This window comes from Hemiscyllium ocellatum, chromosome 20 (assembly GCF_020745735.1).
Source record: "Hemiscyllium ocellatum isolate sHemOce1 chromosome 20, sHemOce1.pat.X.cur, whole genome shotgun sequence".
NCBI classification, from domain to species: domain Eukaryota; kingdom Metazoa; phylum Chordata; class Chondrichthyes; order Orectolobiformes; family Hemiscylliidae; genus Hemiscyllium; species Hemiscyllium ocellatum.
Window position 1 is genome coordinate 1155919 of NC_083420.1, and position 15874 is coordinate 1171792.

The window sequence follows — 15874 nt, forward strand, 5'->3', positions numbered from 1 at the left end:
TTTGATATTCCAAATATCCTGTGATTATTTCCTTAATGGGTTTCAACAATTTTCCAAAGACACGTGTTAAACTAACTTGTCTGTAATTTCCTTTTTTTCATAGAATCCCTACAGTGTGAAACAGGCCATTTGGCCCAACAAGTCCACACTGACCTTCCAGGGAGTTACCTATGCAGATCCATTCCCCTATCCTATTACTCTACATTTACCCCTATCCTACCCATCCCCGAATACTACAGGCAATTTAGCATGGCCAATTCACCTAGTCTTCACATGTTTGGACTGTGGGAAGAAACCCATGCAGTGGAGGAAACCCATGCAGACATGGGGAGAATGTGCAAACTTCACACAGTCGCCTGAGGCTGGAATCGAACTCTGGTCCTTCGCGCAGTGAGGAAGCAGTGCTAACCACTGAGCAACCGTGCTGCTCTCACTTATGTCTACCTCCCTGTGTGAACAAGAAATTCAAATATCTTTTCAAATGTTAGCAGTCTTTACAGGGGTCCTAGCATAAGGGTAACTAGTGTGATAGGGGTAAGTAAGGTCCTTGACCAAGATTTCTCAAATTTAGGAGTGCCTTTGGAGTTCAGTTCAAAATTACAAATGAGCTGAATTTTGTGTGTCTGTGATTTTATAAGGCTTTACTTAAGTGAGGCAATGTTTTCACCTGTGTTGTCTTTTGGTCAATGAACAATATGGCTGTTTTTGTAACCATTGCCAGTGAAGGGGATGGCATTACAATCCCTGTCATCACCAACTCTTTGCTGTCACCATTGGTGATGACACAAGACTAGGGTAATGGCTTCATGTTTTAAGTTCATTTCATGTAGCAGTAAAAAATGAGGTCTGCAGATGCTGGAGATCACAGCTGCAAATGTGTTGCTGGTCAAAGCACAGCAGGTTAGGCAGCATCTCAGGAATAGAGAATTCGACGTTTCGAGCATAAGCCCTGAAGGGCTTATGCTCGAAACGTCGAATTCTCTATTCCTGAGATGCTGCCTAACCTGCTGTGCTTTGACCAGCAACGCATTTCATGTAGCAACCTGGAGTCCCAAAACTACCAAGCCAGAGGATTATTGAGTCCCTTATGCATTTTGTGTGGTATAATCTGCCTGTATTGCACGCAAAACAAAATGTTTCACTGTATCTGGGTACATGTGACAATAATAAATCAAATCAAATCAAAATAGAAAATGAGTCCTTCTCTGAGGGAAGTGATGAGCTGAGCAGTAAGGGGAGTGGCCAGTGGAATAGCCAGCAAGAGACCCAGTGAGATGACCAGCGATGAAGGGAGTGACCAGTGGTGAAGGGAGTGACCAGTGGTGAAGGGAGCTGTCAGTGGGGAGAGGTACCAACATGGGGCACACAACTTCTGGTTTTAGTTCCAGTTCCAGTGCAGGGTAGGCACACACTGTTGACATCAATGACAGCAACTTCCTGTTTAAATGTGTTGACAGGTGATGCACCAAAATATTATATCTCAAAACTTCAATAGAGAGGAAGAAGTGATTACTTTTTGGGGAAGATGTAGATCCAGGTTTTGGAATTCTTTAAAAGAATTGCTAATACTGAGAGTTAGGGTAAATCTATATTTTTTCTTAAAAATGTAGGGGCTTGTTTCAAACAAAATGTTGACAGTTGTTTTCGAACCTTATGGGATGCCTCAGCTACTTGGAGCATATTTTTTGTTGTTGGGTGGGGATTGGCTTGAAACTCCCTCAGCAAGGTGGAAGCTCTTAGTTAAATAGATTTCTTTGTTCAGATTTTTTAGTTACCAAGCATCAACCAGGAAGGAAAAAACCTGAAGGAATAACTGCATAATAACATTAATTGAACACAGTGAAAAAGAGGTTCTTTTCCTAAGGGTCTTCTTTATTTGTTTATGCTGCTCCTACTCTGCTTCTCCAAGGCCAATCAGACTATCAAATATAAAACAATGCATTCTTAGCAACTAAAGTTAAATGATCATAAAAGTGTCCATTATCTATTCTTTAATGACCTTATATCATTTTTTAAGGTTGAGCTATGGATATTTTTAAAATGGATAATGATGTTTTTAAAGATTACATTTTGTAATAGATTAATTTTTTAACATGTGACAAGAAATTCATTGTTGTGTAAGATAAACTGTTCAGAATTTATAAATTTTGTGGTGCTACATGTTACATACCTTTAACTGTCTGCTGATGTTTCTTTTTTTCAGTTCTACTGCTTTCTCATTTGTTATGTTGAAGTCCCAGGAACACAGGAGCTTGGCTGCATCACCACTCAGAATGCCAACTGCAATAAAGTTTTCATTGAACGACTTTGCCATGCTAAAGTAGAAAAATGATTAATTAAACACACAATCTACTAAATTATTATTAACTGTATTCATAAAGACTGTGTTTTTTTCTCTATTTCATCTTTTATGGATTGTTTTGACAATTAATAAGCTGAGGGATGTCAGGACTTGTTCATGGTACATTTGGAATGGAACATCTTTAAAAAGCAGAATAACTTGGAATTAGCATCAAATAGTTTCTCAGGCCTAAAGTGAACTGCAAAATAAGGGAATCAGAAACAAATAGAGAAAATGGAGTGGAAAAAATGTGTAGGACGTAGTCAGCAGCTGAAAGAGACAATCGGGTAGTTACTCAGTTTTAGATTAGTGCAGAAATTCCAAACTCTTTCCTTTTATATGAACTATTTATCAATCACCACAAGCCCAGGACTAAATAAAGCTCCCTCTTTTCAAGGTTAACATTGGGGAAGGTCTCTTCTGTAACTTTCTTTAAATAATGGGGATTGGATTTTCATGCCAAATATTGAGGTGAAATTGGGTTCTATCGAAAGTAAAACTTGAATCGTGTTCAATAACTTGCCTCGGTTTTGATTCTCTCGACAGGAATACTCTTTTTTGATTTACAGCTTAATCTTACGTGTTTTGGCTAAATGTCAGCCGTGTTAGTATATTAGGAGAGTTTTGCATGGTTAAGCATAATATGATTTCTCACCATATCTTACCACACTCACCTCATTAACTATCTATGCTGACCCCATGGCCTCTCTCATATTCAAATATATCCAATTTTACCAAGATCACCACCCAGAGGATATCTGCTGAAAGACCAGTTTCTCTGCTGCCTGTTAATAGGCCACTGTGCTCCTGGATCAGCACTGGCACTCCAAAGCTGGTGTGACCAGTCCCATTAAGTTCCAATAAGTCACTGAAGGCACCACAATCTATATTTTATTGAATTCAAATTTCACCATCTGTCATGGTTGGATTTGAACCTGGATCTAAGGGAACACTCCTTAGATCTCTGGATTATTAGTCCAATAACACCATCCCCATCCAGCTAAAATTGATCTTCCCAATGCAGTATTTTATGAAAGACGCTGAAGTATATTTTCTCTGCTTGCCAATAAATATTAGAATGGTTATATGTGCACATAGAAACAATAAATATTAGAATGGTTATATGTGCACATCTAGCACAAGCAAATGGAGGTAAATAAAGTTATTGATCAACCTCGGAGAATGGGCAAAGAAGTGCCACTTGGAATACAATGTGAGAAATGTGAGGTTATGCACTTTGGTCCGAAGAATAGTGGCATATTTTATAAATGGGGAAAGGCTCCAGAAATCTGAAGCGCAAGGAACTTGGGGATCCTAGCTCAGGACTCTCAAGATGTTAGCATGCAGGTTTAGTCTGAGTTAGGAAGGCAAATGCAATGTTCACACTTATTTCAAGAGGGCAAGAACACAGAAGTGGGAATGTACTGCTGAAGCCGAATAAGGCTCTAATCAGACTGCATTTGCAATATTGTGAGCAGTTTTGAGCCGCATATCTAAGGAAGGCCATGCTGGCCTTGCAGGTCCAGAAAAGGTCTATAAGAAATGATCCTGGGGGACAAAGGGCTTGTCAAATGAGGAGCATTTGAGGGCTTTGGATCTGTACCCAATGGAGTTGAGAAGGAAAATGGGGCAAGTCGTTGAAACTTATAGAATACTTGGGGGCCTGGATAGGATGGACATGGAGAAGATGTTTCCACTAACCAGAGAAACTAGGACCCGAGGACACAACCTCAGTGTGAAGGGACGATACTTTAGAACTGAGATAAAGAGGAATTTCTTCAGCCAGAGGGTGTTGAATCTGTGGAGCTCATTGCCACACAGAGCTGTAGAGTGTATTTAAGACAGAGATAAACAACTTCTTGATTAATAAGGGGATCAAGGGTTACAGGGAGAAGGCAGGAAAATGGGGTTGAGAAACTTATCAGCCATGATTGAATGACTTGGCACTCTTGATGAGCCAAAAGGCCGAATTCTGCTCTTGTACCATAAGATCTTATGGTCTTATTATCTACAGCCCAGGGACAGACCCTTCGGCCTATCATTATCCTGAATGGTTTAGGACCTGAAAAACTTATATCCAATTACCTGTAAACCAGATACAGAAAGCAACTCAGCATGTAGCATCCAATCGTGAGGAAGTAAGCAACTTGCATGTTATACATTTTTGCAGTGGGATTTGCTTGAATGCTCACATTTGTATAAAAGCCATAATAAAACACAGTTTGTGTAAAATAACCCTGAAATAAAAAGGAAAAGTTTAGCTATTCACAGTCAATAACAATGATGTCACAGATACAAAAAAAATACACAGAAACATTGGAAAAAATTCTATGACACATGTCAAGGGTTTATGGATTTTTAGTTTAAAGATTTTTGAAAGCTTTTACTATTACATCATGGAGGGACATTATTGAGCAAATTAATGTATAATGCCCAATTCATTACTGAGATTCTAACTTGAAGCGACACCACATTGCAAAGCAGAAAGGCTGTTAGGACGGTGTTGTGGATAATGGTGACCGGGTTGTAATTAAATTCTGTTGTTCTAGTCATAATTTTCCTTCGCTTTGTTGATTGCCCCATGATTGGCTTGTCCCAGTTTACTGGAGCCTTTCAAGAGCAAATATGCATCGTCCCTGTGTTCTAGAAGCCAAGGTCTAAACCCTTAAAGCACTCTAGTCCTATAATTTTGAGAAGCTTGTAATTAGATGATACATTGTTACACTTCCTTTATCCCCAAAAGTATATAACTTGACATGCTGCTGACTTGTCTATATTGTTCTGTAATTGTCTACACAATTGGTATGCCCTGCAGTTTGATAGTCTCATCAGAATTCAATGTAATTTCTGTTGTGCCTGTGTCCATTTGAAGAGGTCCCACCACAAAAAGCTAGCTCATACTACTGTTCACATCCTTCCGATCTGAGAAACAATCAATCTATTTGGATCTTTTCTTCTTCAAGGTGATTTCACTGTTTGTCTATTAAAATGGAAAGGGCTGACAGCTGGCTGATTGCCAGATCATTGCTGATATAGTGAGGATAAAATCTTCTTGGCATGCACCTGCATTTCCATTGTAATTCTAACATACAGGCGACAAATAAGATTTCCACAAATGTAGGTGGAAATAGGATGAAGTTGCGAACTGAGGGCTTTGTTTGTGCTATAATTTAAATGCAATAGTAAGTAAAGGAGGAGGTCCAACTTGCAGTTTGTCAGCTGGGAAAAGAGGGAATCCTTTCATGGACAAACCCCATTCCTTGTCTCCCACTTCCCTGCTCCATTATTCCTGATCTCCAGCTTCCCTCCAGCCCTTTCCACCTCAACCTTCCCCCTAACATTCCTGATCTCCATTTCCTCCTCCTCCAGCTGAGATGGTGCAGAGCTGATGCTCCCTTCCTTGCCAGTGAGTGGTCAGTGATAACTTCCACAGATTGTGTTCACTCACAGCTGCCAGCTAGGTAATATACTCAAAAGGTCAGCTTGTTCTTGCTATTTAACAATTTACACCATTAACATCTATTTCCATCATGTGAAATATTACAAGCTTTTCTACAGGTAGTCTGTAATACTATTTCATGAAGTGTTTAACTTAAAACTGAAATTGTGGGTGAGAAATGCTGATCCATTCAGATTTCTATCTCTATTCTGGATCATTTCAAAGTTCAGAACAATCTCTAAAATCAGAGCAAGTTTGGAGAAGTTTTGTAGTTCAGGTTGAGGTTCTGGGTGAAGGTTTGCTCACTGAGCTGGAAGGTTTGTTTTCAGACGTTCCGTCACCACACTAGGTAACATCATCAGTGAGCCTCTGGTGAAGCACTAGTGTTATGACCTGCTTTCTATTTATGTGTTTAGGTTTTCTTGGGTTGGTGATGTCATTTCCTGTTGTGACATCATTTCCTGTTCTTTTTCTCGGAGGGTGGTAAATGGGCTCCAAGTCAATGTGTTTGTTCTTAGAAGAATGGCATTCCAACTGGAATTCTAGCAACAAACACATTGACTTGGACTCCATTGACCACCCTCTGAGAAAAAGAACAGGAAATGACATCACCAACCCAAGGAAACCTAAACACATAAATAGAAAGCAGATTATAACACTAGTGCTTCACCAAGGCTCACTGATGATGTTACCTAGTATGGTGACGGAACGTCTGAAAACAAACCGTCCAGCTCAATGAGTAAACTTACATCCAGAACCTAAAATGAGAGTATAATGATTTAAAGTCATACATCCCAACAGACTTTACCTTTTACTAACTTAATCAAAGCTTTGTTATAAATTAGAACCTTACTGAGTAGATTGGATGCTAGAGTCAGAATGAGATTGGGCCAGTGTAGTAAGAATGACAATGACCATGATTAATGTTTCTTTTCACATTTTATCTACATCTTAAGGAATGCACATAATCTCTGTTTTCAAAAGACCTTTGCTGTCTATTAAATTATTTGAGGATATGAATTCAAATTCCAATCATGAATATTTCCAATTATTTTCATTTAACCAGATTAAGTGATTGGAAATAATTGAGATGTTTAGATATTTCTATCAGTTTAAAGTTTATCTTTCAATATTGTTTCTCTTCTCTTTGGAAATACTCATAATTTAATCTCACGACTCACTGGGGTAACACACTGGAAATTGAAGCCTGCTCATCCTAGAGTCCACACAAAAGTTAAATATTTTACAATAGATATACAAAATTTCCCAGCTCTTTCTATCTCTCTCTCTCACACACACATAGAGTCACGTGCACAGTCACACGCACACAGTCACACACACGCACAGTCAACGCACAGTCACACGCACAGTCACATGCACACACAGTCACACGCACACAGAATCGCGCATACACAGTCACACGCATACACAGTCACGTGCACACAGTCTCGCACACACAGTTTTGTGCACACACAGTGAAGCGCACATAGAGTCACATGCACACACAGTCACATGCACAGATATGTGCATAAAATCTGGGATGGCAATTCAGTGGTACCTATTCAGAGTTTGCTGAGATGAATCTTAGTTTTTCAATTGTTCAAAATGGGTTTGGCTGCAGGGATCAGAGAAACAGCTCCTATTTCAAAACATTTCTCTCTGTATCTTGCTCCCAACCCCAAGCTGTTCAATTACCTAATAACCAATCACATGTTTAATCACAAGGGTTTTGTCAGTGACACCTGGTCACTAATCCATAGATCCAGCTGTACCCAGAACCTCACAGCTCCAGTTCATCTGCAGCTACATCAATTACTGAGTGTTCAAATAGCTGTTAACACAATGCCTGTTGTAAGTGCCATTAACTTGCTTTCAAAACGTGCAAAAGTCCATTCAAACACTTGTTTTAAAACAGTTCTTTCTGATTTCACTCGCAATTTTAAAAAGCACAAAAATAAAACATTTTTAATTGATGATACTTACTGAGCCAGTGAGCAGCTCCAAGCCTGTGAAAGTGAGATTGTTAATGCCCATATCAAAGAATTGTGGGATGGTGATGAAGCTGAAGTTAATTAAGAAGGAGAACATGTTGAACATAAACAGCCATTTGAGGAATGTGAAATAAGACAGTACACTTGTTCCAAACTTCCCTCCAATGATTTTCAGGGATCTTTTCCAGGGATGAACTAACTGGAAATATATAACCATATTCTCCCGGAACCGTTGAAGCGACTATAAAAGAATGAATTAAAGGAATACATTAAATTATAAAATAATACTGATTAGTCGACATTGAATCTTTTTAATTAACTGATAGCATACCTCTGTTTCTCAGTTTATTCCATAAACCAACACAGAGAGATGTGTATTGTAATCACACATTTCCTCCACATTTCTATTTCTTTCAAATGTCTTTGGTTTGTAACTCTGTAAGATTTTATGATGAAGCCCTTTATGGAAAGATGGTGACAGAGTTTTTGATCTCACCCAACTTAACTGAATACAGAATATGGGAAGGTAGACCTGAGAATCCTGATGAGAGGTAACCAAGGCTTGGCAAAGGTTTCAGCAACAAGAACTGTGTGGTCGTACGTAGGTGGAAACACTGTAGATGGTCTTAGAAAGAGCATGGACATGTGGTCAGATCTCATCTCAGTTCAGAAATGATACAGGTTGCGAACAATCTAATTTTGCTGCAGATAAGGAGAGACATAGAACTGCACAGCATGGAAACAGACCCTTCGGTCCAACCAGTCCATGCCGACCAGATATACAAAATTAATCTAGTCCCACTTACCAGCATTTGGCCCACAACTCTCCAAACTCTTCCTATTAATATACCCATCCAGATGCCTATTAGAGTCACAGAGATGTACAGCATGGAAACAGACCCTTCGGTCCAACCTGTCCATGCCGACCAGATATCCCAACCCAATCTAGTCCCATCTGCCAGCACCTGGCCCATATCCCTCCAAACCCTTCCTATTCATATACCCATCCAGATGCCTCTTAAATGTTGCAATTGTACCAGCCTCAACCATATCCTCTGGCAGCTCATTCCATACACGTACCACTCTCTGCGTGAAAGCGTTACCCCTTAGGTCTTTTTTATATCTTTCCCCTCTCACCCTAAACCTACGTCCTCTAGTTCTGGACTGCCCCACCCCAGGGAAAAGTTTTTGTCTATTTATCCTATCCATGCCCCAACTGATTTTATAAACCTCTATAAAGTCACCGCTCAGCCTCCGACGCTCCAGGGAAAACATCCCCAGAATCTCCCTATAGCTCAAATCTTCCAACCCTGTCAACTTCCTTGTAAATCTTTTCTGAACCCTTTCAAGTTTCACAACATCTGGAAGGAGACCAGAATTGCATGCAATATTCCAACAGTGCCCTAACCAATATCCTACACAGCCGCAACATGACCTCTCAACACCTGTACTCAATACTATGACCAATTAAGGAAAGCATACCAAACACCTTCTTCACTATTCTACCTACCTGTGACTCCACTTTCAAGGAGCTAGGAACCTGCACTCCAAGGTCTCTTTGTTCAGCAATACTCCCTAGGACCTTACCATTAAGTGTATAAGTCCTGCTAAGATTCGCTTTCCCAAAATGCAGTACCTCACATTTATCTGAATTATACTCCATCTGCCACTTCTCAACCCATTGACCCATCTGATCAAGATCCTGTTGTAATCAGAGGCAACCTTCTTTGCTGTCCACTACACCTCCAATTTTGGTGTCATCTGCAAACTTACTAACTGTACCTCTTATGCTCACATCCAAATAATTTATGTAAATGATGAAAAGTAGTGGACCCAGCACCGATCCTTGTGGCACTCCACTGGTCACAGACCTCCAGTCTGAAAAACAACCCTCCACCACCACCCTCTGTCTTCTACCTTTGAGCCAGTTCTGTATCCAAATGGCGAGTTCACCCTGTATTCGATGAGATCTAACCTTGCCAATCAGTCTCCCATGGGGAACCTTGTCAAACGCCTTACTGAAGACCATATAGATCACATCTACTGCTCTATCCTCATCAATTCTCTTTGTTACTTCTTCAAAAAACTCAATCAAGTTTGTGAGACATGATTTCCCATGCACAAATCCATGTTGACTATCCCGAATCAGTCCTTGCCTTTCCAAATACATGTCCATCCTGTCCCTCAGGATTCCCTCCAACAACTTGCCCACCACCGAAGTCAGGCTCACTGGTCTATGGTTCCCTGGCTTGTCCTTACCACCCTTCTTAAACAGTGGCACCATGTTTACCAACCTCCAGTCTTCCGGCACCTCACCTGTGACTATCGATGATACAAATATCTCAGCAAGAGGCCCAGCAATCACTTCCCTAGCTTCCACAGAGTTCTAGGGTACACCGTGTGGGTGGCACGGTGGCATTGTGGTTAGCACTGCTGCCTCACAGCGCCAGAGACCCGGGTTCATTTCCCGCCTCAGGTGACTGTCTGTGTGGAGTTTGCACATTCTCCCCATGCCTGCGTGGGTTTCCTCCGGGTGCTCTGGTTCCTCCCACAGTCCAAAGATGTGCGGGTCAGGTGAATTGGCCATGCTAAATTGCCCATAGTGTTAGGTAGGGGTAAATGTAGGGGTATGGGTGGGTTGCGCTTTGGTGGGTCGGTGTGGACTTGTTGGGCCGAAGGGTCTGTTTCCACACTGTAAGTAATCTAATCTAAAAACTTGATCAGGTCCTGGGGATTTATCCACTTTTATGCATTTCAGGACATCAGCACTTCCTCCTCTGTAATCTGGACATTTTGCAAGATGTCACCATCTATTTCCCTACATTCTATATCTTCCATGTCTTGCTCCACAGTAAACACTGATGCAAAATACTCGTTTAGTATCTCCCCCATCTCCTGCGACTCCACACAAAGGCCACCTTGCTGATCTTTGAGGTGCCCTATTTTCTCCCTAGTTACCCTTTTGTCCTACCTGTATTTGTAAAACCCTTTAGATTCTCCTTAACTCTATTTGCTAAAGCTATCGCATGTCCCTGTTTTACCCTCCTGATTTCCCTCAAGTATACTCCTACTGCCTTTATACTCTTCTAAGGATTCACTCGATCTATCCTGTCTGTACCTGACATATGCTTCCTTCTTTTTCTTAACCAAACCCTCAATTTCTTTAGTCAGCTCGCATTCCCTATACCTACCAACCTTCCCTTTCACCCTGACAGGAATATACTTTCTCTGGACTCTGGTTATCTCATTTCTGTCGGCTTCCCATTTTCCAGCTGCCCCTTTACCTGCGAACATATGCCCCCAATCAGCTTGCCTAAGTTCTTGTGTTTATGAGATAAGCTCTACTCAGTGATTTAACAGGTGCAGTTTGATTCATTGAAGGAAAGAATTCACTTTGATTCTTGCCTAATACCATCAAAATTGGCCTTGCTCCAATTTAGAATTTCAACTTTTAGATCTGGTCTATCCTTTTCCAATTATGGTCGCTGGCCCCAAAGTGCTCCCTCACTGACACCTCCGTCATCTGCCCTGCCTTATTTCCCAAGAGTATGTCAAGTTTTGCACCTTCTCTAGTAGGGACATCAACATACTGAATCAGAAAATTTTCTTAAACACACTTAACAAATTCCTTGCCATCTAAACCTTTAACACTATGGCAGTCCCAGTCTATGTTTGGAAAGTTAAAATCCCCTACCATAACCACCCTATAATTCTTACAGATAACTGAAATCTACTTGCAAATGTGTTTCTCAATTCCCTCTGACTATTAAGGGATCTATAATACAATCCCAATCAGGTGATAACCCCTTTCTTATTTCTCCGTTCCACCCAAATAACTTCCCTGGATGTATTTCCGGGAATATCCTCCCTAAATACAGCTGTAATGCTAGCTCTTATCAAAAACACCACTCCTCCTCCTCTCTTGCCTCCCTTTCTATCCTTCCTGTCGCATTTGTATCCTGGAACATTAAGCTGCCAGTCCTGCCCATCCCTGAGCCATGTTTCTGTAATTGCTATGATATCCCAGTCCCATGTTCCTAACCATGCCCTGAGTTCATCTGCCTTCCCTGTTAGGCCCCTTGCATTGAAACAAATGCAGTTTAATTTATTAGTCCTACCTTGTGCTTGACCGCCCTGACTATTTGACTCACTTCTGTTCTCAACTGTACCCGTCTCAGATTTATCTCTTTCCTCACTATCTCTCTGGGTCCCCCACCTTACTAGTTTAAATCTGCCGAGCAGGTTTAGCAAATCTCCCACAGAGTCCTCCTGCACTAACTGCCAACCTCTCTTACCTTTCCTGCAGTTAACCCATCTTTGTGACTGTATCTGAGACGTTCCCCCCTTCCTATATTTGCCATCCATCATATCCCCTTGCTCTTGTAAATTCCTCATTGCCTCTAACTGGCTCTCCAACTGATCCATTCGATCTGAGAGGATTCACAACCAATGGCATTTATTGCAGATATAATCCTCAGTAACCTGTAAATTCTCCCTAAACCCCCACATCCGACAAGAAGAGCATATCACTATACTAGAGGCCATTTTTGCTTCTTTCAATCTACAAACCCAGAAAATAGCACCGTCTTATTCCTCTACAAACACTGCTCCAGGTTAAATTAATACTTATAGCTTATATTTTAAGTTTAATCAAGAGACATAGCTCAATAAAACATATAATCAAGAAAGAACCCACTCTACTCACTACTGCAGACTTATTTTAAGGCCACACTTAAAATCTGCTTATCTGCTTCGGTGCTGTGACCTCTCCCATACAGGTCCCTCCAAGATCAGTTGTGAATTTACATACTTGTTAATTTTCCCAGACGTACTCCGATGTCCAGCGATACATGAATTCAACAGCAAAGGCAGTAACTGCTAACTCTGTCAGTTAGTAATGTGGGTTTCTTTCTCGCTCTCTCTCCTGCAATGACCTTGCCATGTGCTTCCTTTGTCTGTTCTTCTTCCTTTTAAAACTACTGTTGTTTTGACATTTTTTTTTCTCCAAAGTTCCAAAACAATATAATAGCATATAAAACTGTAATTGCTGCTCCTGAAATTCAAGGGAAACACCTCCAGCTCCTAAAATACCTCAAAAAAGGAGTAGCTATCACAGCCAGAAGGTTTTCCTGTTCTCCATCTTGGATTATCCAGAATCCTCCTGTAGTAATTGTACCAGCCTCCACCACATCCTCTGGCAGCTCATTCCATACATGCACCACCCTCTGTGTGAAAAAGTTGCATCTTACCCCTCTCATCCTAAACCTATGTCCTCTAGTTTTGCACTCTGCTTTCCTGGGGAAAAGACCTTGGGTATTTATCCTATCCATGCCCCTCATGATTTTATAAACTTTTATAAGGTCACCCCTCAGCCTCCAATGTTCCAGGGAAAATAGCCCCAGCCTATTCAGCCTCTCTCTGAAGCTAGTTGCTAGCTAGAGATCTGAGATAATGGCTATTGTCTTACCAGTATTTAACTGGAGGAAATTTCCATTCATTCAACACAGGCAGCCAGATAAGCGGTCTGATAATTCAGAGACAGCGGGGGAGATACTGAGGCACAGCTGGATTTTTGCATTTGTTCATGGGATGTGAGTTTACTGCCCATCAATAATTGTACTGTCAAAAGTGGTAGTGAACCAGCCTATTTAGAATCATAGAATCTCTACAATATGGAAGCTGGCCATTCGGCCCATTGAAACCATACCAACCCTCTGAAGCACATCCTACCCAGACCCATCCTCCTACCCTATCCCCCAACGTTGCGTTTCCCTTGACAAAACCACCTAAACTGAACATCTTTGGACTGTGGGAGGAAAACGAAAAATCATGAGGAAATCCATGTAATCACTGGGAGAATGTGTAAACTCCACACAGACAGTCACCTGCAGCTGGAATCGAACCTGGGTCCCTGTCACTGTGAGGTAACAGTTCTAACCACGGAGCCACCGTGCCACCCCTCGTGACAATTGATGCTGTGTTTTTGGATGATGTCATAAAGTGACAGGAAGGTGTTGAGAAATAGAAAAGGCCTCAGTCTCGATCTTTGTGGGACACCAGTGTTAGTGGCATGTAATTGGGAAGAGAGATGGTTGCAGGTATAATAACAGCAGGAATGTGCTGGAGAAACTCAGCCTGGCAAGTGGCAGCTGTAGATAGAGAAACAAAGTTAATATTCTAGTCTGATATAGCTCTTCTTCAGAAGATGACATGCTTTTATTTGAATGTTCCAGCAACCACAGTATTTTACTTTTATTTTAGTCATTACAGATGATTCCCTTACAAAAGTTTGGAAAAAAATCAATATTATTTGGCTTTGGTCATATCTTGTTTGATCAAGTATTGAGCAGGAAATGGGTTAGTGAGGATGCAACATTCTCCGAGAGAGGAGTTACTAGAAATACCAAGAGTCGTCCATGTCAAAACTTAGGCATTCTCCATTCTCCTTTCAGGGTTGGGCACTGACATCCAACTGAGCAAGGCATGTATAATTTCTACCATCTTTGTAACAAACTGCTAGGAATTAATGCTCTACTTTTCTTAAACTGAAAGGGAATACTTAGCACATGCTGGGAAGGCGGTTGCTTGTTGGTATTATTCTGAACTGTTAATCCAGATACCCTTGTAATGTTCTAAGGAAACAAAAACAGAAAATGCCGGAAAAGCTCAGCAGCTCAGCAGGTTTCCCAGCAACCTCTGTTTCTGATTTACAGCATCCTCAATTCTTTAGTTTTGAATATTCTGAGGACGTGGGTTTAAGTCCTGAGATTGCAGATGGCAGAATCTGAATTTAATAAAAATCTGGATTTAAGAGTCCAATGATGACGACAAAACCACCATTAATTGTCAGAAAAACCCATTTGGTTCCTTTATGGAAGGAAATTGCAGCTGTTACCTGTTCTGGCACACATGTGGCTCTGACAGTGGTTGACTGTTGATGCTCTCTGAAATGGGGAATAAACACTGGCCTAGCATTAATGAATGAAAAAAAATCATCTCCCATTTGTTTGCCTGAGAACATAAATTCATTTTTTGGTGAGTGTCCTGCCTCTCCAATACACAAACTACTGAAACTTCAAAGGAACACCTTCCCTTATGGGTCTAACAAAAGACCTGTAGTCATACCACAGATTGGAGCGTGTCAAGCTGAAAAATATTGCTCTTTCACCAGTGATTGCACTGGGAAGGGCATTGAGGGGTTTGCGATGGTGGTGAGACATTGGACATGTGCTGAGGAAGGGTTATTGCGATCATAATCATTTTTTCACTCCTAATTAAAAAGTATCTGTTTGGCCTAAGCAAGTAATCCTTACACAGTCAATTCATTAGACATTTGGAGCATGTATATTTTAAATGAGGATTGCACTTCTGGCATCCAGTGTTACACACATGTCAATGATTAGAGTAAATGATGCACTTGTTCATCATGCAGGGCTTATGCCCAAAACGTCGATTCTCCTGCTCCTCGGATGCTGTCTGACCTGCTGTGCTTTTCCAGCACCACACTCTTGACTTCATCTCAGTTCAGTGCACTCTCCATAAGTCAATCCTTTGACTAACCGACATCATTTCCAGTTGAACATTAGACATCTGGATAAATCGGTGCACATGCAATGAAGCACCATTCTGCACCCATCCGTGTCCTGTCTTGTGTTGAAACATCAGCACACAACAGCTGGATTACCCCAGCATCTTTTTTCATCTCCAGTAATGGTGTTCTTGATGCTATCCTTTTATCAATGTATTTCCAATCATACTTACAAACAACACTTTATATAGCAGTTGTGTGCACTGATGTATCTTAGCACCTGAGTCCGCTGCATATGGTCCAAATGTTTGCTCAACTTGATCCCTGGCAAGAAACAGGAATAATTTACAATTTACTTCACAACTCTGAGAAAGTACATCATAATACTGTATTGTTAACTTATGAAACAAATTTCCATATTTGGAATGCATACCTAAATAGAAATATGGAAGCGTTATGGCAAAGAAAGAGACCATTATGTCTGAACCAGCCAAGGGAAAATATTTGCAGCCCATCCTAATTGCACCTCCCAGCCCCAGTCCACAACCTTGCAGACTCCAGCATTTTGTGGGCAG

General features: G+C 41.0%; 1 protein-coding gene across 1 annotated transcript in view; it reads right to left on the reverse strand.

Moving 5' to 3' along the window:
- The window catches only part of tmc5 (transmembrane channel like 5), a 165425-nt gene that overhangs the window by 49161 nt on the left and 100390 nt on the right, over nt 1-15874 (reverse strand). Inside the window, exons 2-4 of the mRNA XM_060840932.1 lie at nt 7764-8012; nt 4427-4578; nt 2171-2315 (exon numbers count right to left, since the gene is read on the reverse strand). Coding sequence (XP_060696915.1) covers nt 2171-2315; nt 4427-4578; nt 7764-8012 — 546 coding nt within the window. The remainder of the gene's footprint in view (nt 1-2170; nt 2316-4426; nt 4579-7763; nt 8013-15874) is intronic.